The sequence below is a fragment of the Aythya marila genome, assembly GCF_965140915.1.
Source record: "Aythya marila genome assembly, chromosome: 28".
Classification (NCBI taxonomy): domain Eukaryota; kingdom Metazoa; phylum Chordata; class Aves; order Anseriformes; family Anatidae; genus Aythya; species Aythya marila.
Genome location: NC_139069.1, coordinates 2,643,117 through 2,666,424, shown reverse-complemented (window position 1 = coordinate 2,666,424; position 23,308 = coordinate 2,643,117). Strand labels below are relative to the sequence as shown.

The window sequence follows — 23,308 nt, the reverse complement described above, 5'->3', positions numbered from 1 at the left end:
AGCACATAGAAAACTTTTTAAGATAATGAGGGAAAAAATAAAAAATAAAATAAAATAAAATAAAATAAAATAAAATAAAATAAAATAAAATAAAATAAATTTGAAATGACCGTTGGATCCTGAGAAATTCTAAATGAATCTTAGTAGACAACTGGACATCCAGGGTGTCTCTTGGGTCTTCTGTGGAAAACTCAAGGTAAAAAGTGAAAAAAAAAAAATCTTCCTGTGGCTGTAGCTGTACCCATGAGCTTGGCCTCTTTTGGGAAATTGTCCCCCTCCAGTCACACAAACCTGAACTGAGTAATGTGAAAAGACCTGCCCAGTCAATAGAGTAGGGCAAAGTCCTACTTCCTGTGCTATAGATGCAGAAGGCAAAAAGAATTGCATTGTGCCTGACACTACTCTGGGACGTGTCACCCAGGTCAGGCAACTTTACCTTAGTGCTGACAAGGCCATCACTAAACTACGCTCCCAAGCTCTACATTTACACCTTGGCTCTCCAGTCGATGACCCAGCTCATGGATGGCAATCAGGGAGTCTCGGTTAGCGTGACGCTGCCTCAGGTGCGCCACCGTGGTAGCCATTGACACCTGCTGTTCTTCAACCCTCAGCAAACCCCCAACAGAAGGGTTCTGTGGAAGGCCAAGCAAGGTAGACAACTGGTTCATGTCCTTTTTCTCCAAGACAGCTATGTCAAAGCCCCACCTTGGAACTTTGAAATTCCCTCTCCTGAAGCAGCCTATGTCGAGGACGCACGTAGCCTCCAGGCCAGTCCCAATGGGGTGCTTTGGCCATTCCTTCCCAGTTAGACTCACTTCAGCCTCCAGTACAGTTAACTGTTGGGATCCCCCTGTCACTCCAGATATACAGGTGGACCTCTTTCTAGCTTGATGGCATTAGGGTACACTGTGCACTGGTGTCTAGTAGAGCCTGATACATTTTGTGGGTCTGATGTGCCAGGCCATAATAATAATTATATCTGTGTCTATAATAATAATAATAATAATAATAATAATAATAATAATAATAATAATAATAATAATAATGGTGATGATGATGAAATATATAATAACAATTTATTGCTATTGTTGTTGTTATCATTATTTCCTTTGTGTCCTATTAATCTGCTTTTATATCAACTCATAAACTTTTACTTTTTTTTTTTTTTTTCTCCCTCTTCTCTCCTGCAGTCCATTGGATGAATATCTGTACAGTTCTGAGCTGCCTGCTGGGTCAAACCACAGAAAGGCTTTTTGGTGCCTAGCATGGAGCACAAAGGTTGAGATGACAGAGCTGACCACAGCGTTTTAAAAGTAAATTGTTAAAAGCATTAGATCAGTTTACCAGTTGCTGATCACAGTATTGATATTTTTGATCTGGGGTCTGTGGTGCTTGTTTTCAGAATTGTGTTGTACAGCACATTACTAATTGTCATCCACTGCGTGCTCTTTATCAGTTCTGGGGGCTGGTTTAAGGTTACTGTTTTGCTGTATTGGATAATGCTGACTTATGACAGGATAAAATAATTGCTGCCTCCATATCTCAGGAACCATCTCTTCATCTCTTAGAAATTATTTAGAATTACACTCTTTTAAACTCTTTGCCTTTTCTCCTTGGGGAGTAAACCTATGCAGGGTGGGTGGAACTGGGATGGACAGTGGGGGATGCTTTTCACCACTTCTTCCCTCTCTCTTTCTCCTGCATATCTCCCTTCTCCTCCAGGACAGGCATATGGCCTGTCCAAAGCCACTCCAAACCCTGCAACAGGCCCTGCAGGCACTCCAGCTCCTGAGGTGGGCCCAAAGTTAAATTGACACTCGTGACAGGCCCTATAGCTACTCCCAAACCTGCGATAGGCACTGCAGCCACTTCAACTCATCCAGAAGGCCCTGCAGCCAGAACAACTCCAGTGATGGGCCCTGCAGCCACTCCAGCACCTGCAATGGGCCCCATGGCTGGGCCAGAGAACCAGCCTGTGCCAGTATCGGTTGCCTCTTTATGCAAGAGAAAACAATGGGTGTAAAAGTCAGTTTTTCTTTAGAAAGGAAAGAAACTCAGGCACCCAGACAAGAAAGGAGGAGGAAGTAGAAGAGGCAGGTTTCTGCTAAGTTGGTCCATCATGGAAGCAGGGTGACCAAGAAGAAGAGGTCATATAAGCATCAGAAACCATGTGATCCCTATCCCAGTGTAAGCTACGAGACATAGGAAAATATTTTAGCCATCATCTCGGTGAGCACATTGTCAGCTGGCTGCTCCAGTGCTGAGAGAAGGGGGCTAACAGTCTGGATTTAGAGGGCAGGGAAGCCAAGCAGCTGGGATCCTCCTGTAGGTGAGGGGTGATTGAGAAAGCCAGTGGAAAAGGGCACAAGGAACTTAATCCTCTCAGGCCTGAAAGAAAGGTATCCCTTGAAGGAAGATCTTCTATGTCAACCAGGCAAGTGGACCACCATGCAGAGGGGTATCCTGTACCTGAGGGAATTACCCATGCTGAAGGTGATTTGTAGAAACCTAGAAAACTAACAGCTGTCCAAAGATCCAGATGAAGTCAACTGCACATGACCCATGTGACAGAAGTTTGTAGAGAGCGCACCATAATCATATGCCAATTCGTTGGCAGTAATGACCAGGAAAGACCAAGAGGAACCCATGGTGGATGAATTGGCTACCCAGCTATGGCATTACAAAGAAAGTCTCTCTTCTTCCCTACGAACCTGTGTCTCGTCAATGGAGAAACTGTCTGAGTAGGTCCAAGAACTACAAGAGAATACATCTTCCTCCCCACCTGTACGAACCAATACCTCAGCTCTCAGGTGCAAGTGTCCCTCTACTCAAGAAAGGTGATATAGTGGGTACATACCACGTGCAGCTCTGTGGTTTTAACTGTGTGATCACGGAGAAGCCATGAGTAAATGGGATGGAAAATCTACCTCCATCCTAGAGGCATGGATACATGAAGCACACGGAAAAACATTCACAAAAAGTGGTTCTTCTGAGAAAATTGCTGCTCCTGTTTCTAGTGGGCAGTCCTCCAAACAGAGTAATGAATACTATGAGCAGGACTAGAGGGGTTCTACCTCCAACCGGGGGGAGGAAGGAGGCAACTGAGTGTATTGGACTTTGAGGATTACTTGCTTGGCACATCAGACCCACAGCAGGTGTTAGGTTTTAAAGGACACCAATGCACAGTGTAGTGTAATGCCATCGAGCTAAAAGGGCCAGAACCCAATTGTATTTCTGGAATGACAGGAGAATCCCAGTAGTTAACTGTATTGGAGGCTGATGTGAGTCTAATGGGAAAGAGTGGCAAAAGCAACCCCTTGAGACTGGCCCAGAAGCTCTGTGCATCCTTAGTATAGAGTCCTTCAGGAAAGGGTACTCCAAAGATCCAAAGGCTTACCTTTAAACAGTTGTCTACCTTGCCCACTCTCTCACAGGACCCTTCTGCTGTGGACGTGCTGATGGCCAATGAGCAGCAGGTGCCAATCGCTACCACAACAGTGCACCTGAGGCAGTATTACACTAACAGAGACTCCCTGATTCCCATGCATGACCTGGTTCATTGACTGGAGAGCCAAGGAGTGATCAGCAAGGCTCTCTCACCCTTTAATAGTCCCATATGGACAGTGCAAAATTCTAATGGGGAGTGGAAGATCATGGTGGACTTCTGTGGACTGAATGAAGTCCCACCACCGCTGATTTTGACATAAAACAAAGCAAGGTCAAAGGACCTACACAGGAGATCCTGAGGCAGGCTGGCCAGGTTCAGGGGGACCCCTGCTTGGGGATGGGCTGTGTATTGGTCAGTGTGTGGTGAGCAATTGCACTGTCATCGCATGATTTAATAAACTACATTATCATCATCATCAGCAGCAGCAGCAGCAACATCTCTTCCTTTCCTTTGCTATCAAACCATCCTTATCTCAACACATGAGCATTTCAGGGGTGAGGATGAGCTATGTGGTGCTGAGCTGTCTGCCAGGATAAAGCACAACATGCTTGACAACCACAGTCCAACAGCACAAATCACACTTTCAAAAATCAGTCTCTGAAATCTACAGAGAGAAGCCTTCCTCTGAGACCAGGCCTGGCTCTGCAGGGGCAGTGTCTGTGTGCAGGGGTGCAGAGGAAAAGTCCCATCCCAGCAGCATGGCCAGGGAACACCAGCGCTTGGGGCATGCAGAGCTGCTCTCTTGCCACTGCCGCCCTGTCCTGCTGAGCCCTGCTGGTGGGGTCAGGCCCAGCTGCTCCTGCAGCTTGGTGCCAGTGCTGCTGTGGGGCCGAGCTGGGACTGCAGGCAGGGACAGGCAGTTGGTACGGCAGTGGCACAGCTGGCCTCCACTGCAGCACTTCCCTCCTAAGGGGGGATCTCCTCCGAGGTGGACTGATCAGAGCTCAAGTGCTCAATCTGGCGTGAGCAAGCAGAGGAGGGATCTGCAGCCCCAGGGCACACAGCAGCCCCAGCAAAGGAGCATGGTGAGTGATTCCTTGCAGCCCTGGGGCAATGGCAGTGACCCCATGAGCTGGGTCTGCCTCCCAGCCTGCCCAGCACAGCCCTGCAGAGTGCCCCCATGCTCTGGGCACCACAGCCCCCTCGCTCTGCAGAGCAGCACCACCAGCTGGGGCTGGGGCTGCAAGGATGTTTCCCGTGAGTGCCTTGTAAGCTGGCTTCAGGCACACGACTTCTGGATGTGAGCGTGATCTTCACTGTGCACAAGGAGCTGAGAGACCGCCAACAGGCATGGGGCTGGAACATTGCCTACAAGATCCCTCCTGCCGTAGCACCTCACAGGACCGGCACAGAACTGGCTCCTGAGTGTCAGAGAGGCTGGGAGTCCAGCAGGTGTGCCATGAGGTTGGAGGATCACAACCAGATCACTTCTACCTGGGCAGGTCCTGGCCCAAAAAGGGGGTGTTTTGTAGGTGTGGCATTATAAGCTCAGTGGTGTATCAGAAGCACTAAGTCCAGCAGGAAGCTAATGGCTGTTAAATGGCCTGTGAGGTGACTGCTTTCTGAAGTAGCTGACAGGTCACCCTTGACTCCTGGCTGGGATCTGTGCCTTTAGGCTCACATCTGCCAGTGTCCATGGTAGGGCAGCAGAAGGCACTTGCTGTGCATGTAGTTTCTGAGATCGGCTCTTTCTAAGTACCTGCTAGGCCCCATAGAGGAAGAGGTCTTGGATAGGGGTTGTCATGTCAGAGGTGTCAGCTTTTGCCTGAAGTCATCCTTTAGGACTGCTTTCAGTTTTCGAGACAGAGGGGGCCACTGCCTCCAAGACGTTTGGGGCAAACTGAACCGTGCATGTGGGTTTGGAAGAAGATAGCCTGGGTACACAGAAGCCATTCTGTATCCAAAAGTTGGAGGCAGGAAACAAAATTTTGGGGTGGTACAAGAACTGCTGGGCATATTGTGCAGGGTTCAAGTACAGCCTTTGTGTTCTTCACCATCCTGACTTAGGTGCCATGTCAGTCTCTGGAAAGGAGTAGCCAACAGATATGAGGCAGATACTCTGAGATCATGAAAGCCATCAGCTTGTGGGCCACAAGGAGGAGATGGGTGGGGATGATCAGAGGAGCTCAGCTCTGCCTCAGGATCTCCTGCCCCAGCAGCAGGAATGTGACTGTGGCAGGGACTGTGAGGTCACTTGTGTCTGGAGGTGGCAGGTCACCCTTGCCTTCTCCCTGGGAGCTGCACTTTTGGGCTGACATCTGGCAGTGGCCCTGCTAGGCCAGCAGAAGGCACCTGCTTGGCATGCTGACTGGGGGATCCCCTCTGCCTACACCCCCAGAGGACCCAGGCAGAAAGAAGGCCCCTATATGGGTTGTCCTGTCCCTTCTGCTTGAGTCCATGACTACGCAGCAGCAGGCACAAGGCTTGGCTGTGTGTAGCCAAGAAGCTGTAAGGCCAGCAGCAGGCCCCTGGCTTGGAAGCTGCTGCTGAGGTGACTTGTGTCTGCTTGGCTGAGAGGCCGCAAGGAGCCTGCTGAGTTGGGATGCCTAATTCAGGAGTGGTTTCCACCCTGATGGAGCTTTCTTTGGCAGTAGGAAAGAGCAGGAGAGAAAAAAAAAATGACACAGACTGCAGCATGGAAGTTACGCACTGGCCACGAGGAGGAAAAAATGTCCCTCAAAGGGTTGTGCTGTGGTGCCAGAGGTCAACCAAAGAGTGTCTGTGATCAGACCATGGCTTTGTGTTTCAAGGAACAGCTGGTGAGGGTTGATGAGACATTGGTGAAATGACTGAAATGCCGGGATGAGAGCAAGGGGGTGAACAGAGATGGGTGTCTGCAGATTTCAAGGAAAGAAAGAGAAATGTTGGATAGCATAGCAAAGCCTGCAGAGGAGAAGGCAGAGGGTGCTGGCAAGAATGCAGGGCCCCAAAAACCCTGACATTGTTGTCCCCTTGGCTAGAGCTTATGAGGAGAGATGTTCATTACGGTGGGGCCTCATCGATTCCTTGCAACCCTGTGCAGAGGCTGGCAGGTGTCATACCAGTGTTCTTCTCATGACATCACACTGCCCACCACATCCCACAGATCCCCAGGAAGAGCCCTGAGCCAGATGTAGGGGTGCAGGATCTCCCCTCCCACTTCCAGGGGTCAGGCCTTGGCCCCTGTGCTTCAAGAAAAGCAACCAAGAGTTTTCTCAGCACAGTGCTTTGCCTGTCTGTAATGATGACCTCCAGTTATCTACCCTAACATGTCCCTGGGGAGGCTTTGCAATTTTCAAAAAAACAAAGCTCAAGTTCTTTATTTTGTTGCCTCCAGTAATGTTTATATTCCCAAAAGGATGGCTAAGTACACGATGTATTTTAAAATGACTAAAAGGAAATTAAAAAAAATAGTGTTTATATCAATCCGTATCATATTCATTCAATGATAAATTATGAGGGTCTTGCTAAGGAAACCATTAGACAGACTGCTGAGAGATGGGTGAGCTTGAACTCACTGAAACTCAAAGCAGCAACTGGGTTGGTGAGAGAGGTCTGAATGATTAAAGAGTAAGGGGAAGGCAAACCAGGAGAACAATAGGAAGTGCATGGGTCCAGACTGGCAGCTGGTAAAAGGAGACATTCAGCATGTTCTGTGTAATCAAGATGGGTTTTGTGCCTGGAAGATGAAGGAGGGAGCACACCATGATAGAAAAGCGAGGACAATGCAAGTACAGGTGAACACCAGTATTTCTTCTCCTGCGATGAATATGCATCCTGAAAAATCACACTTCTTCATGATAGAAATTACACTTCATGTGAGACATTTTACGGAAGGGATAGAATCTTTTGAGCTGATGAGTTGTTGTTTTATTAATTAAGTACTAAATAAATTAATGGGTAATTACTGTGTGTCCTGGCACTGCAGAGCTCCCACCAGCCTATGCATCCTTTGGCTTAACTTTACCGTGACGATCCACTCACTGCCCACCCAACACAAGGCACACAGTGTCCCAGGAGAACCCTTAGGATATTCTGGTGGCTCGCAATACCTCCTTGATGCCACCAGTCCTGTCACTTGTCAATCCCAAGAAGCTGCTTCTTGACAGGTCAGGGTCTCCAGGGGCAATGGGCATCCACCAGTGACGACTCAGTCCTGACTCCCTCACCCAGCACCCCATGTCCTCATGCCCCTGTGTCCAGGTGGTACCCAAGTACAAGACCGAGGCCTTGAGCCTGGTATTCCCTGATTGTCTTCTTCACTCCAGATTGGGAAGAAGACCCCTGAGCACTGAGCAACTTCATTTTATAAACAAGATGCCACAACAGAGGCCAGGTGTCATTTAGGGATAAACACATTCAGAGAAAGCCTCTGGGTCACAGATGACGTGGTGAAAACTAACACAAAACGTAACATTCAGAATGCTAAGAATTGCATTATAAAAAAAAAAATATTTAAAATATTAACAGAGAAAAATAATTTAAAAAAATATTATATCATCTTCCCAAATATCCTTTTATTTCTGTTAGGATTATTATCAATGATAGTGTTATGATAGCACTAGTAAAGATAAAAATGAAATAACATAATATGAATCAAAATTCCACATTATTAGAAATACATCTTCTGAACACATTACTGATGCTTAAGAAGCATGTATTGAAACAGTTTCCTCACTGCATCCTTCACCTCTTGGTTTCTCATGCTGTAGATGAGGGGGTTCAGTGCTGGAGGCACCACTGAGTACAGAAGTGCGACCACCAGATCCAAGGATGGTGAGGAAATGGAGGGTGGCTTCAGGTAGGCAAATATGGCAGTGCTAACAAAGAGGGAGACGACGGTCAGGTGAGGGAGGCACATGGAAAAGGCTTTGTGTCGTCCCTGCTCAGAGGGCATCCTCAGCACTGCCCTGAAGATCTGCACATAGGAGAAAACAATGAAAACAAAACATCCAAAAAATAAAGAAACAGTAAACACAAGTGCCCTAACTTCCCTGAGGTAGGCATCTGAGCAGGAGAGCTTGAGGATGTGGGGGATTTCACAGAAGAACTGGTCCACAGCATTGCCTTGGCAGAGGGGCAGGGAAAATGTAGTGGCCGTGTGCAGGACAGCATTGAGAAAGCCACTGCCCCAGGCAGCTGCTGCCATCTGGGCACAAGCTCTGCTGCCCACGAGGCTCCTGTAGTGCAGGGGCTTGCAGATGGCAACGTAGCGGTCGTAGGCCATGACGGTGAGAAGGGAATATTCTGCTCCAGCTAAGAAGACAAAAAAGAAGACCTGAGCAGCACAGCCTTGATAGGAGATGGCCCTGGTGTTCCAGAGGGCATTGGCCATGGCTTTGGGCAGAGTGGTGGAGATGGATCCGAGGTCAAGGAGGGCGAGGTTGAGGAGGAAGAAGTACATGGGGGTGTGGAGGCGGTGGTGGCAGGCTACGGCACTGAGGATGAGGCCGTTGCCCAGGAGGGCAGCCAGGTAGATGCCCAGGAAGAGCGCGAAGTGCAGGAGCTGCAGCTCACGCGTGTCTGCGAATGCCAGCAGGAGGAACTCGCTCACAGAGCTGATGTTGGGCATATGCTTGTTCTGGGCATGGGGTCCTGCCGAAGGAACAGAAAGATGGTGATTATTAACATTAGAATTATCTAAGGAAAAGGATTTCAATTTCTCATTTAAGCCTCCCAACATGCTTGCTCACTTCCATGAAGATATTTGGCAGATCCCTTTCTTGCAGTTGGATTGATGCTGCCTTAGGCTGTGCTTTGGAGCAGAGGACTCTGCTTTAGGCAATGCAGGAGTCAATACTGTCCTACACCAATAGGTAAATAACATAGGAAGACTTGTATCTTTTCTTCTAGCTTAGCCATTACTCCTGTGGAGAATCTCTAAGGCAGAAATCCTGTACATTTCTTTCTTATTGCATGTGAAATACTGTGGATCCTGTGGATCCTCTCCATGGATTCAGTTGATCTGTGCTGCAGGAAAACTGAACTCAGAAGTTCACCTGAGAATAACTTGGACACTGCTGAGAGCAGAGCAATCCAAGCTCAAAGTGTCCATCTCCAGACCCCCCACTCTGTCCCCATACTCCCATACTCCCTTTCCCCCAAGCACACCGAGGGCTCACCCCACAGGCATGTGAAACCCCCATCCCCAGCCAGCCTGGGAACAAGAACAGCAGCAGCATGGCCAGCTGGAGAAGCCAGGAGGAATGCCAGCGTGCTGCTGCCAGGGCAGGCAAGGCCAGGGAGGGACAGACGGACACTCAGCAGACCCTCCTGTGCTGCAGCTCTGCCTGCAGAGGAGGCAGCTCCTGCTGGGGACACCAGGGCAGAGGTTGTGCTGGTGGGAGAGGAGAGCAGGGGGTGTCCCAGGGAAGGTGCCTGCCCTGCAGGGGATGGGAGGGAGGTGACTGAGCCCTCCCTAAAACAACATTTCTGGCAGCAGCTCCCTCTCACTGCCTGCCCATGTCCCTGCTACCTGCCCATATCCTTGCCAGGAGCCAGATTAGCGTCAGCTCAGTAAAAACCTGAGGAGTCCACAAACATGACATTGGTCCAATCTTTAACCTGAGGTGGCTGAAGGCACTTTATGAAGTTCATTTCTGACATATGGATCTCTCAGTGCAATGCTCCAGGAGTCTCAGTCTCTTACACAATGCTGACAACAAATTACCTTGAAACCTACCTGCACTCCACTGCCATAAGCTCAAAACACAGACTATAGAAAAAATCTTACCCTTCAGGTAACCCCAGTTTTAGCCTTCCTCTCTAAATGTCCAACCATAGATGCCATTCTCTAAAGCATCTTCCACTCCTTTCTGGAGAAACAGAGAGACCCACCCTGACAGATGCTATCAGCCATCAGATGTGCCAGCTGTAGAAGACCCCTCTGGCAACCCCACCTGCAGTGCCCTGCTGCCAGAGCCTCACGGTGTCAAGAGCCTGCAGATGTGTCCTGCCACACGCTGCCCTCTGTTGTTGCGCTCTTCAGTGCCTCCCAGCCCTCTCTCCTTCTCTCCTCTCTGTGTGCCAGCTGCGGTCAGAGCCCCCAGCCCTGCTGCGCTGTGCAGAGGAGCTGCTCCTGGGCACAGCTGTCTCTCTGCACCACGGCCCTCTTGCCACGAGCTCTCTCTGTCCCATGAGCCTGGCCCAGCTCAACAGCACAGCACCAGCCCAAGGCACTGCAATCACCCCTCTGGGGGCTTTGCTGATGAGCCCATGAACCTCAGGCACTCCAAGACAATCGAAGACATCTCTTCAGAAGTCCAAGTCAGAGGCAAGTTTCCTGCAGTGTCCCCCTGAGGGCCAGCACTGACACAGCCTCCCTTGGAGCTCGTTAGAGCAGAACTCTAGAGGCAGTGAGGACAAGGAGAAAAAGGCAATGTGAAGGTGACAGTGATGTGTAGGAAAACTGGATGTGTGTCACCAAGCTCAAGGGCCAGGCCTTGACCCATGTCCCCTGGGAAGGGAGATCCTTTACATTCAGAGACAGCTCAGGGCTCTTTGTGGTGCAGTAGCAGATGGGGATGTACATGACCAAGTGCAGGAGAATGGTACAACCCCTGCCTGGTTCATGGGTGCATGCATAGCGATAATGAGGACCTTGGGCTCATTATCAACTTGTCTCTTCGAATTCATCAGTGGCAGTGAGTTTCAGTCAGAAATGAGAGTAGGGACTTTCAGCCTTGGTATAACCCTTGATCCTCTCCACACCAGGCTGTCCTAGGGACTCCCAGACCTGTACCTCTTTAGTGGCTATTGTAGGCACTTGTCCGTGAGGTGTTACACCGAGTCTGAGCTGAGTCTGATAACTCAGATCTTCTTGGTGGCCATGCTCCTCCTAAGGCAGCTCTGTAGGAAGCTTGGCCTGGTTTCTGGTGAGCAGGCACCACTGCTGTATGGCATCCCTCGTGGTGCTCAGGCCTTCCTCCTCCTGGGCACCGCTCACTTAGCAGGGTCCCAGTCTGCCCATGTGTAGGGTTCCTCTTCCTCTGGTGCAAGACTGGGTTCTTCTTGTAAATGTCAAGAGGATTCTCTAGGCAAAATCCTGCATTTTCTCAAGTTTCGCCCACACTGATGCTCCATTCTCTCAGCTGAAGACGGCATCCCAACCCATCATAATTCTTGTGGCCTGTCAGCCAAGCAGACTCAAGTCACCTCAGCAGCAGCTTCCAAGCCAGGGGCCTGCTGCTGGCCTTGCAGCTTTTTGGCTAGACACAGCCAAGCCTTGTGCCTGCTGCTGTGCAGTCATGGACTCAAGCAGAAGGGACAGGACAACCCATATGGGGGCCTACTTTCTGCCTGGGTCCTCCTGGGTCTGGAGGCAGAGGGGATCCACCAGCCAAGCAGGTGCCTTGTGCTGGCCTAGCAGGGCCACTGCCAGATGTCAGCCCAAAAGTGCAGCTCCCAGGGAGAAGGCAAGGGTGACCTGCCACCTCCAGACAGAAGTGGCCTCACAGTCTCTTTCCGTGACACATTCCTGCTGCTGCCCTATCAAGTGCAGATGCAGAAGTGACTTCAGAGTCACATTCCTCCTGCTGGGTAAGGACATCCTGAGGTAGGGCTGACCTCTCTCTAGTTCCTTAGGGACTAGGGCTCACCATTCTAGGTTAGAGGATAAACACAGGTTTAATGGGAATCTTTGGTGTTCTTCTGTGGCTATTAGGTCTGTCATAAGCTTATGGGCAAACCCTGTGGTTAAGAGTATTTTAAGGCCTGCCTACAACTTCTCTAGAGCGAAATAGTGCATTTTAATGTTAGTGTTTAGGGTAGGGATTGGGGTAAGCAGGAGTGTAAAGGTCCGGGAAAGGTAAGGGAAGGGGGCTAAGGGCTGTGTTTTGCTTCAGTGCATACTTTGAGTAGTGGATTCCTCTCAGAGAGGTGGAGTAGCGTTTAGTATTTAGTAGCATTTAGTTTTAACAATTAAAATTACTGGTTCAAATAAGGTGACGGCAATACATGACTGTTTTAAATCAGTTTTACTGTAGCATCTAGCATCTACAGTCTCTTGTCCAAGCTGCTCCTGACTGTGCCACATTTTATTGGGATCAGCTTTCTGATGACATTTAACATCTCAGTGTATCTGTCTCACCTCTGTTGGCTACCCCATTCCTGAGAAGCATTGTAGTCAGCATTGTAGTCAGGAGGCAAAAGGACACATGGGTCTTTAGGAGTATCCTGCACAATGTGCCCATCAGCTTTGCACCTCCACAAAATCATGCTTCCTACCTACAAGTTTTTTTTTCCCAAGTGGCTTCTATGGAGCCAGGGTTCCTTTTCCCAGGCCCTCTCACATGTTTCCGTTTCGGGTGTTCAGGGATTGGATGAGGAAAGCAATGCACAGATGGAACTGATCTTCTCAAGGGATGCAAGCAATAATAGGAAGGGATTCTACAGATACACTGCTCATAAAAGAATGGCCAAGGAGAGTTTACCCCTTGTGATGGATGAGAAGGGTGAACTGGTAATGACAGACATGGAGAAGGCTGAGGGACTCAACAACATCTTTGCCTCAGTCTTCTCTGCCAGTCAGGCTTCCCAAGTCTTTCATTTCCCTGGACCCATGGATGGAGGCTGGGGGTGCAAAGTCCCACCCACTGTAAATGAAGTGCATGTTTGAGACCACCTGCTGGAACTCCACAAGTACAAGTCTATGGCACCTGACGACTTGCATCCCAGGGTCCTGAGGGAACTGGCTGATGCAGTTGGCAAGCCTCTCTCCATCATATTTGAAGATTCCTGTCAGTTGTGTGAAGTCCCTGGTGGCTTGAAAAAGGGAAATATCACTCCCATTTTTAAAAAGGGTAGAAAGGATAACCCAGGGAACTACTGAATGGTGAGCCTCAGCTCTGTGCCTCAAAAGATCATGGAAAAGATCCTCCTGGAATCAGTGTCAAGGCACAAAGAGGTGATCCGAGACAACCAGAATGGCTTCACCAAAGGGTAAATGGTGCCTGGCCAATCTGGTGGCTTTCTACAATGGAGTGACCACATCAGACAACAAGGGAAGACCAACCAATGTCATCTACTTGGACTTCTGTAAGACCATTGCCATGGTCCCACATGACATCCTGGTCTCCAAATTAGAGAGATATGCATTTGATGGGTGAACCATTCAGTGGGTAAGGAGTTGGCCTGAAGGTCACACCCAGAGAGTGGTGCTCAATGGCTCTATGTCCAAGTGGAGGCTGGTGATGAGTCTTGTACCTCAGGGGTCTGCCCTCGGACCCGTACGGTTTAATATGTTTATTAGTGACATAGACAGTGGGGTCGAGTGCACCCTCAGCAAGTGTGCAGATGACACCAAACTGAGAGGTGTAGTTGATGCAACAGAGGAAGGGATTCCTGTGCAAAGGGCCCTGGGCAACCTGATCTCGTAGGAGGCATCCCTGCTTACGGCCGGGGGGGTTGGAACTAGATGACCTTTAAGGTCCCTTCCAACAGGAGCCATTCTCTCATTCTACGGTCTCACAAACTATACCTCAAGCATGACTCCCATGCCATCAGCCTTCCTGTGGTCTCTCACCTGACTAGAACAGAAGGTGCCTCACCATCATGTTCAATGCCATGTGCATGCTTCTGGCCATTACAGTCCCTATCTGTGCCACATTTCTGCAGCTGGTCCGTCAGCTGTACAGACAGAAGTGGCCTCCCAGCCTCCTTCACAGCCATGGGCCTCCTGCAGGCCCAGCACATCCTGAGGCACACCTGATCCCATCCCAGCATTCCCAGCCAGCTCCTCCTTGTGGACTGTGATCTGATCACATACCTTTCACCGCACATGCCTCTTCCAATGCCATGGGACTGCTTCAGGACCTCACAGTCCCTGCCCTACCCCAAGCATAAAAGCCACACAAGGTAGGGGTAGGAGTGGGGTTGAAGCTGAGATGTGCTGTGTGCAGGGTGGAGGGCTTTGAGGGTTAGATGATCAGGTTAATGTTTAGGAATAAGAGGTCACATTCCAGGGTTTAAGGAATGGCAAGGTCTTCAAGGAATTGTTTGGTGTTGTGCCTAAGGAACCTGCTCAGGGTTTAGAATAAGGGCAAGCTTTGAGGACTTCAGTTTAGGTCTGGTTTGGGGCCTAAGGCTAAGGCTGGCACTTTTCTCCTTGGTTAGGCTTAATCATCCTTCTGCTTGCCCCTCTACTAGAAGATGGGTTTGACGTCTACCTTTTCCAAATCCTGAGGAAAGTCTTTGATCCATCTGTCCTTTCCAAGGTATTTGAGATAGGTTTTATGACAATGTCAGCATCTCCACTAGCACCTCTCTCACCCTTCCCACACCACCACTAAGAAACCTGAGGATTGACCAGGGGATGATGAAGGTTTGGAAAGAGCTTGGTTAAGATCTGTGAGGTGGGCTGTTCTGTGCTTCACACAGAAAATGATGATTGTGCCATAGAAAACAGTGACACTCGTGAGGACAGAAGAGCAGGTGGATAAAGCCTTGGGCCTGCCAACACAGGACACACACACATGAAATCTGCATGATTAGGAATTGGAAGACTGGATGCAAATGCAAATTTTGAAAGCAAAACCAAGAGTATCACTATGGCACTGCAGGACAGCTCCAGCAATGGGGCAAAACCACGCAAGAGGTGTCTATGACACTGGGGCCACAGAACTGTAGCTGGGAGGAGGAGAAAGAATTCCTGTACATGAGAGAAATTCCCCTGGTTCAGGTACAGCTGCCTTCTGGAGTCAGACCTTCCACTTCTCGAGCCTTGCAGAGAACAGGGATGGCATACAGCCCAGGGCTGACCGTAGGACACAACCCCAAGCAGGAAGCACTGCGGTCATGCAGAAGGTGCAGCTGAGAGTGCTGCCACCTCTGTGAGCAAAGGGGGTGCTGTCCCCAGCCAGGAAGCTGGACTGCATTTGGGGCAGGCTGCTGGAGCTGTGCAAGGAGGACAACTCTCCCCCAGGAAGAAGGCCACGGGCATCTGCAGGTGTTTGTTGGCAGGCACCAGCACAGTGATGAGGGTGTTCCACATCCCAGTCACCATGCTGGTCAAGCAAGAGAGGAAGAAGAGATTTGTGTATGGGTAGAGGATCTTCCAGATGGACAGCTAGGGAAACTCAATGAATGGTGTCTTAGTGTCCAACTGCCTTCTTAGAAAACCTTTTAGAGCATTCAGTTCCCCCCTCTCTTTTGTTACAACACATTCAGAGGGGTGAAATGATCCCTGGCAGTCATGGCTGAAGTGTCCTGCCATGCCGTGGGAACACAATAGGAGTTAAGGGAGAGAATCATTTGTAGTCATGTTTGACAATCAAACTTTAAGAGCATAAAATCAGTCTCTCCCAAATTCATCAAGGAGCAGACAGTGATGACTTCAGTCTGCTTCAGACACCACACGCCAGCAGAGACCCTGCTGCCTTCGGGAGCTGTCAGCCCTGAGGCCTTGGGGACACCTCGAGGGAGCCCAAGGGCACAGAGCAAGCGATGCCATGGTCGGGTGCTGTGCTGCTGAGCTGGGCTGGGCTCTTGGGCCCAAGGGAAGCTCCTGACAAGAGGACAGTGCTGCAGAGAGACAGCTGTGCCCAGGAGCAGCTCCTCTGCACAGCGCAGCAGGGCTGGGGGCTCTGACCGCAGCTGGCATGCAGAGAGGAGAGAAGGAGAGAGGGCTTGGAGGCACTGAGGAGCGCAACAACAGAGGGCAGCGTGTGGCAGGACACATCTGCAGGCTCTTGACACCGTGAGGCTCTGGCAGTAGGAACATGCAGGTGGGGTTGCCAGAGGGGTCTTCTACAGCTGGCACATCCGATGGCTGATAGCATCTATCAAGGTGGGTCTCTCTGTTTCTCCAGAAACGAGTAGAAAATGCTTTAGAGAATGGCATTTATGATTGGATTTTTCAAAAGGAAGACCAAGGCAGGGGCTACCTGAATGGCAAGACTTTTTCTGTAGCCTGTGCTTGCAGATACCTGTGGTAGAGCGGAGGCCGGTTTCATGGTAATAGGTGGTCAGGTTTGTACTGCAGACTGAGACTCCTAGAACATTGCAGTGAGAGATCAATATTTAATCAATGAACTTCATAAAGTCCCTTCCGACACTTCAGCCCAGAAACTACACCAACATCATCATTGTGGTCCTCTCAGGTTTTATCCTAGCTGATCTTTTGGAGCTGCAAATCCTCCAGTGACCAGTGCCCTGTCTTTTGGAGGTCTCTGCTGACTTGAGGTGAGCACAGATCACCTGCAATGAGCATGATCTGCCTCGTTTGCAGGCAGAGCTGCAGCACAGGAGGGTCTGCTGATTGTCCGTCTGTCCCTCTCTGGCCTTGCCTCCCCTGGCAGCAGCACGCTGGCATTCCTCCTGGCTTCTCCAGCTGGCCGTGCTGCTGCTGGTCTTGTTCCCAGGCTGGCTGGGGATGGGGATTTCACATGCCCATGGAGTGAGCACTCGGTGTGCTTGGAGGAAGGGGAGTACAGGGACTGGTTTAGGGGTCTGGAGATGTGCACTTCGAGCCTAGATTCCTCTGCTCTCAGCAGTGTCCAGGTTCTTCTCAGGTCAACCTCTGAGTAGAACTTTCCTGCAGCTCACACGAGGTGGCTGAGACCAGCACTGATGGACGGATTGTCTGTCCTCACTAAAGGACACACTACGCTATAGGGACAATCCTTTTTTTCTCTTAGGATGCACAAAGTATCCCATTATGTGCAGGAGAAAAGCCCAGGAATTCTGTTTTAGAAAAGCTCAGCTGGTGTGGTAGGGTAGCAACAACAAAAATCTGACCCTATGAATTAAAAATTAAAAAAATCCATATATATATATCTGCTCTGAAGTTGGGTGACCTGGGAGCAACACTGGGGCAAGGTTCTTTGATACCAGCAGTGAAGTGAGTCTGAGTTTACCCCATGTTCAACCTTATCTCTGGCTGTAGGGCAAACTTGACTCTTCCATTGTCGACAGAGGAGTCCCCTTCTCCAAGGGATAACCTCAGGCATCATCAGGAAGAACTCAAGAAAGGGAACCACCAAATACCTTTCTGGAAGTGGGCAACTTTTCTGGTGATATTAGATGAGAAATGGGATGAGTTTTTCTGATAAGTCTGTTGTATGTTATTACTGTTCTTCCTCTTCTATGTGCAGGACCACATCCCAAAAACGCAAATGTCAAACAGAAGCAACATCACTGAGTTCCTCCTGCTGGCATTCTCAGACACGCGCGAGCTGCAGCTCCTGCATTTCGCGCTCTTCCTGGGCATCTACCTGGCTGCCCTCCTGGGCAACGGCCTCATCCTCAGCGCTGTAGCCTGTGACCACCGCCTCCACACCCCCATGTACTTCTTCCTCCTCAACCTCGCCTTCCTCGACGTGGGCTGCATCTCCACCACTCTGCCCAAAGCCATGGCCAATGCCCTCTGGAACACCAGGGCCATCTCCTATCAAGGATGTGCTGCTCAGGTCTTTTTCTTTCTCTTCTTCATATCAGCAGAGTATTATAACCTTACTATCATGGCCTATGACCGCTACGTTGCCATCTGCAAGCCCCTGCACTACGGGAGCCTCGTGGGCAGCAGAGCTTGTGCCCAGATGGCAGCAGCTGCCTGGGGCAGTGGCTTTCTCAATGCTGTCCTGCACACGGCCAACACATTTTCCCTACCCCTCTGCCAAGGCAATGCTGTGGACCAGTTCTTCTGTGAAATCCCCCACATCCTCAAACTCTCCTGCTCAGATTCCTATCTCAGAGAATTTTGGGCATTTCAGTTTAGTATCTTTTTAGCATTTGGTTGTTTTGTTTTCATTGTGTTGTCCTATGTGCAGATCTTCAGGGCAGTGCTGTGGATGCCCTCTGAGCAGGGCCGGCACAAAGCCTTTTCCACGTGCCTCCCTCACCTGGCTGTGGTCTCCCTCTTCATTAGCACAGGCATATTTTCCTACCTGAAGCCCCCCTCCATTTCCTCTCCATCCCTGGACCTGGTGGTGTCATTTTTATACTCAGTGGTGCCTCCAGCAGTGAACCCCCTCATCTACAGCATGAGGAACCAGGAGCTGAAGAATGCAGTGAGGAATCTGTTTCCATACATTCTTCTTAAGCATCCATTATGTGTTCAGAAAATTTATTTTTAATAATATGCAAATATTTTGATTCACATTATATCATATCATTTTTATCGTTACTAGTGTTATCATAACATTGTCATTAATAAGAATCCCAAGAGAAATAAAAGTGTATTCGGGAAAATGACACAACATTTTTAAAATTATTTTTCTCTGTGAGTATTTTAACAATATTTCATTTTGTTTTTAATAATCTCATTCTACCTTTCAGAATGTTACATCTTTTGTAAGGTTTGACCACATCATCTATTGTACATATAGAACTGGGCTTCCTTGATAGATAAAACAATAAAAAACTCAGCAGAAATTCATTGGTCTCAGTATCCTTCTCTTCCCATCTTCTGTCGAGCTGGGGGAGCAGACCCAGCATCCAGGGGGGGCTCAGGGCCAAGAGCCCAGCTGCCATGGGTAGGAGCAGTGTATTTGGATTAGAACTAGTGCATCTAGGTGACAGTCCTCTTGTCTCTATAGCAGGGCTGGCACAAAGCCTTTTCCACGTGCCTCCCTCACCTGGCCATGGTGTCCGTCTCCCTCAGGCCTGTCATGGTTGCCTGCCTGAAGCTCCCTCCAACTTCTCCCCATCCCTTGACCTGGTGGAGGCAGTTCTGTACTCAGTGGTACTTCCAGCAGAGCACGTCCTCATCTGTACCATAATGATCCAAGAGGTCAAGCATGCTTTGTGGAAATTAATGACTAGATGTGTCTTCGATGCAAGAAATTGCTAATCTGCTTCTACATCTGATTTGTAATGTCAATAATTGGACGAATATCCACTCTACAGGTTTTTTTTTTTTTTTTTTTTTTTTTTTTTTGTGGTTGTGCTTGTACATATTCTTATTACATCAATTCAGCTAATGAACACCCATTAAAATGATATGGGTGTACCTGTTGAATATAGCTCATAGACTGTGCATGTGAAGCCATGCTCTCTGTGAATTTAACCTTAAGGAAGTTAAAGTTCAATAGGCTTTTTTGTCTGATATCCTTCCTCCGAGACCTGGTCTGGCTCTGCAGGGGCAGTGCCCATGTGCAGGGGTGCAGAGGAAAAGAGTCCCATCCCAGCAGCACGGCCAGGGAGCACCAGCGCTTGGGACATGCAGAGCTGCTCTCTTGCCACTGCCGCCCTGTCCTGCTGAGCCCTGCTGGTGGGGTCAGGCCCGGCTGCTCCTGCAGCTTGGTGCCAGTGCTGCTGTGGGGCCGAGCTGGGACTGCAGGCAGGGACAGGCAGTGGGCACGGCAGTGGCACAGCTGGCCTCCACTGCAGCACTTCCCTCCTAAGGGGGGATCTCCTCCAAGGTGGACTGATCAGAGCTCAAGTGCTCAGTATGCTGTGAGCAGGCAGAGGAGAGCCCTGCAGCCCCAGGGCACGCAGCAGCCCCAGCAAAGGAGCCTGGTGAGTGATTCCTTGCAGCCCTGGGGCAATGGCAGTGACCCCCTGAGCTGGGTCTGCCTCCCAGCCTGCCCAGCACACCTCTGCAGATTGCTCCTGTGCCACAGGCACCACAGCCCCCTCACTCTGCAGAGCAGCACTGCCAGCTGGGGCTGGGGCTGGGGCTGGGGCACTGGGGCTTGGAGGCCACTTCTCCTGAGTGTCTTCTAAGCCAGTTACAGGCTCACGGCTTCTGGATACGAACATGATCTTCATTGTGCACAAGGAGCTGACAGTCCGCCAACATGGAATGGTGCTAGAACATTGCCTGCAAGGTTCCTCCTTCCCTAGCATCTCCCAGAACTGGCACGGAACTGGCTCCTGAGTGTCAGAGAGGCTGGGAGCCCAGCAGGTGTGCCATGAGCTTGGAAGATCACAACCAGATCACTTCAACCTGGGCAGGTCCTGGCCCAAAAAGGGGGTGTTTTGTAGGTGTGGTATTATAAGCTCAGTGGTGCATCAGAAACACTAAGTCCAGCCAGAAGTGAATGGCTGTTAAATGGCCTGTGAGGTGACTGCTTTCTGAAGTAGCTGACAGGTCACCCTTGACTCCTGGCTGGGATCTGTGCCTTTAGGCTCACATCTGCCAGTGTCCATGGTAGGGCAGCAGAAGGCACTTGCTGTGCATGTCATTTCTGAGATTGGCTCTTCCTAAGTAGCTGGTAGGCCCCATAGTGAAAGAGGTCTTGGGTAGGGGTTGTCATGTCAGAGGTGTCAGCTTTTGCCTGAAGTCATCCTTTAGGACTGCTTTCAGTTTTCTACACAGAGAGGGCCACTGCCTCCAAGATGCTTGGGGCAAACTGAACCATGCGTGGGGGTTTGGAAAAAAGATATCCTGGGTGCACAGAAGCCATTCCGTATCCAGAAGTTGGAGGCAGGAAACAAAATTTTGGGGTGGTACAAGAACTGCTGGGCGTATTGTGCAGGGTTCACCTACAGCCTTTGTGTTCTTTTCCATCCTGACTTAGGTGCCACGTCAGTCTCAAGAAAGGAGTAGCCAACAGATATGAGAAAGATACTCTGAGATCATGAAAGCCATCTGAAAGCTGCCCCTAGGAAGATGACTGATATGGGAAAGACAGGAGAAGCCTGGCCAGGAGAGATGTGAGATTTGAGAGAGGGAAAAGGAGTTTAGCCAGCAGAAATTAATGATTTCTGTGAGATTAGAACATTCAGGCAATGTTGATTCTGCTGTAATGCTGGCTTAAAACAGTCATGTAAAGCCCTTCCCCTATTTTAACCAGTGACATTAATCCCCAAACCTAAATGCTACTCCACACCCAGACAGGAATCGACTACTCTTATGCCTGACCTCAAAGTATCCCTTGAAGCCAAAACACAGCCTATAGCCTCTTCCCCTTATCTTTAATCTCTTGCTCACTCTGATCTGACCAGCTTGTGGACCACAAGGAGGAGATTGGCGGGGATGATGAGAGGAGCTCATCTCTGCCTCAGGATCTCCTGCCCCAGCAGCAGGAATGTGACTGTGGCAGGGACTGTGAGGTCACTTCTGTCTCTGCACTTGATAGGGCAGCAGCAGGAATGTGTCACGGAAAGGGATTGGGAGGTCACTTGTGTCTGGAGGAGGCAAGTCACCCTTGGCTTCTCCCTGGGAGCTGCACTTTTGGGCTGACATCTGGCAGTGGCCCTGCTAGGCCAGCAGAAGGCACCTGCTTGGCATGCTGACTGGGGGATCCATCTCTGCCTCCAGAGCCAGGACGACCCAGGCAGAAAGAAGGCCCCAAGATGGGTTGTCCTGTCCCTTCTGCTTGAGTCCATGACTACGCAGCAGCAGGCACAAGGCTTGGCTGTGTCTCCACAAGAAGCTGCAAGGCCAGCAGCAGGCCCCTGGCTTGGAAGCTGCTGCTGAGGTGACTTGTGTCTGCTTGGCTGAGAGGCCGCAAGGAGCCTGCTGGGTTGGGATGCCTACTTCAGGAGTGGTTTCCACCCTGATGGAGCTTTCTGCGGTAGCAAGAAAGAGCAGAAGAGAAAAAAACTGCCACAAAGTGTTCCAGAAAGGCTGGCACTGGTCACAAAGAGGGAGAAATGTCCCTCAAAGGGTCATGCTGTGGTGCCAGAGGTCACCCTCTGATCAGACCCTGGCTTTGTGTTTCAAGGAACAGCTGGTGAGGGTTGACAAGACATCAGTGAAAGCAAGGCATGAGAGCAAGATGGTGAACAGAGATGGATGTCTCCAGACTTCAAGAAAATAGGGCAATGTGTGGGACAGCATAGGAAAAGCTACAGAGGAGACGGCAGAGGGTGCTGGTAAAAAGGGAAGGCCCAACAGCCGTGAAGGTTTTTCCCCTTGGCAGTAGCTTAGGAGGAGATGTTATACTCATTGCAATGGGGCCTCATTGATTCCTTGCAACCCTGTGCAGCAGCTCAGAGGTGTCATACCACTGTTCTTCTCATGGCATCACACTGCCCACCACACCCCTCAGACAACAGGAACAGCCTTGAGCCAGACGTGGCGGTTCAGGATCTCCTCTCACAGTGGCTGGGGTCAGGCCTTGGCTCTTCTGCTTCACTAAAACCAACCAAGACCTTTCTCAGCACAGTGCTTTGCCTGTCTGCAATCATGGCCTCCAATTATCTACCCTAACTAGTCTCTGGGGAGGCTTTGTTAGTAACAGCCCTCAGTGGGGCCCATTAATACTCCAAGTCACTTCAGCTTTTCCTTCTGACTTTACTTTCTCTAGCAGTTGCATCATTCTCCTCTCAGTACCTGAGCTTCATAGACTCAGCACCACAATACACCATGGAATTCATTAAAATGAAGAAAGTCCTAACATCTCCTCCAAAGTTTTCTTCAAGGTTTTCATGCCTTGTGCTGTTAACTGCAGAGCTTCCATGACGTAGTTAAGGGAAAAGATTTCACAAAGCAAATAATAAATATATTTTCTTGTTTCAAAGGCTGAATGTTGTTGCATTTCAGTTTGGATGATCATTCTCCTATTGTTCTTCATCCAGGGTGACTTCTATGGAGACCTGCATCAGGAGGAAAAGCAGAGACTGGAGATCTGACAGCTCCACTGCCAGCAGTGGTCTTTGTCCCTGTAACTGCAGCCCAGCCTAGCACATGAAACCCTTTCTAAGATAAGTCAGGGTTGTGTTCAGATAATAAAAATAAAATAAAATAAAACAAAACAAAACAAAACAAAACAAAATAAAATAAAATAAAATAAAAAGATTGAAATGACCATTGAATCCTGAGAAATTCAGCCTGAATCTCAGTAGACACCTGGACATCCATGGACTCTCTTGGATCGTCTGTGGAAAACTCAGGGTGAAAACTAAAGAAAATATATTTTTATTGGCTGTAGCTGTACCCATGATCTTGGCCTCTTTGGGAAAATTTTCCCCTTCCAGACACAGAAACCTAAATTG

The 23,308-nt window shown here is 49.6% G+C and overlaps 2 protein-coding genes across 2 annotated transcripts in view; one reads left to right on the top strand and one right to left on the bottom strand.

Moving 5' to 3' along the window:
• Positions 1 to 8,063: 8,063 nt before the first annotated feature.
• Positions 8,064 to 23,308, bottom strand: part of LOC309888287 (olfactory receptor 14C36-like) — a gene marked incomplete at both ends in the record, with an annotated part of 96,750 nt that continues 81,505 nt past the window's right edge. The window contains one exon of the mRNA XM_082780526.1: positions 8,064 to 8,247. Coding sequence (XP_082636652.1) covers positions 8,064 to 8,247 — 184 coding nt within the window. The remainder of the gene's footprint in view (positions 8,248 to 23,308) is intronic.
• LOC309888158 (olfactory receptor 14A16-like) lies at positions 17,539 to 22,945 on the top strand (the record flags this gene model as incomplete). The annotated part of the gene is made up of 2 exons (XM_082780399.1): positions 17,539 to 18,432; positions 22,892 to 22,945. The coding sequence occupies 2 exons, from the start codon at positions 17,539 to 17,541 to the stop codon at positions 22,943 to 22,945; spliced, it is 948 nt and encodes a 315-aa protein (XP_082636525.1).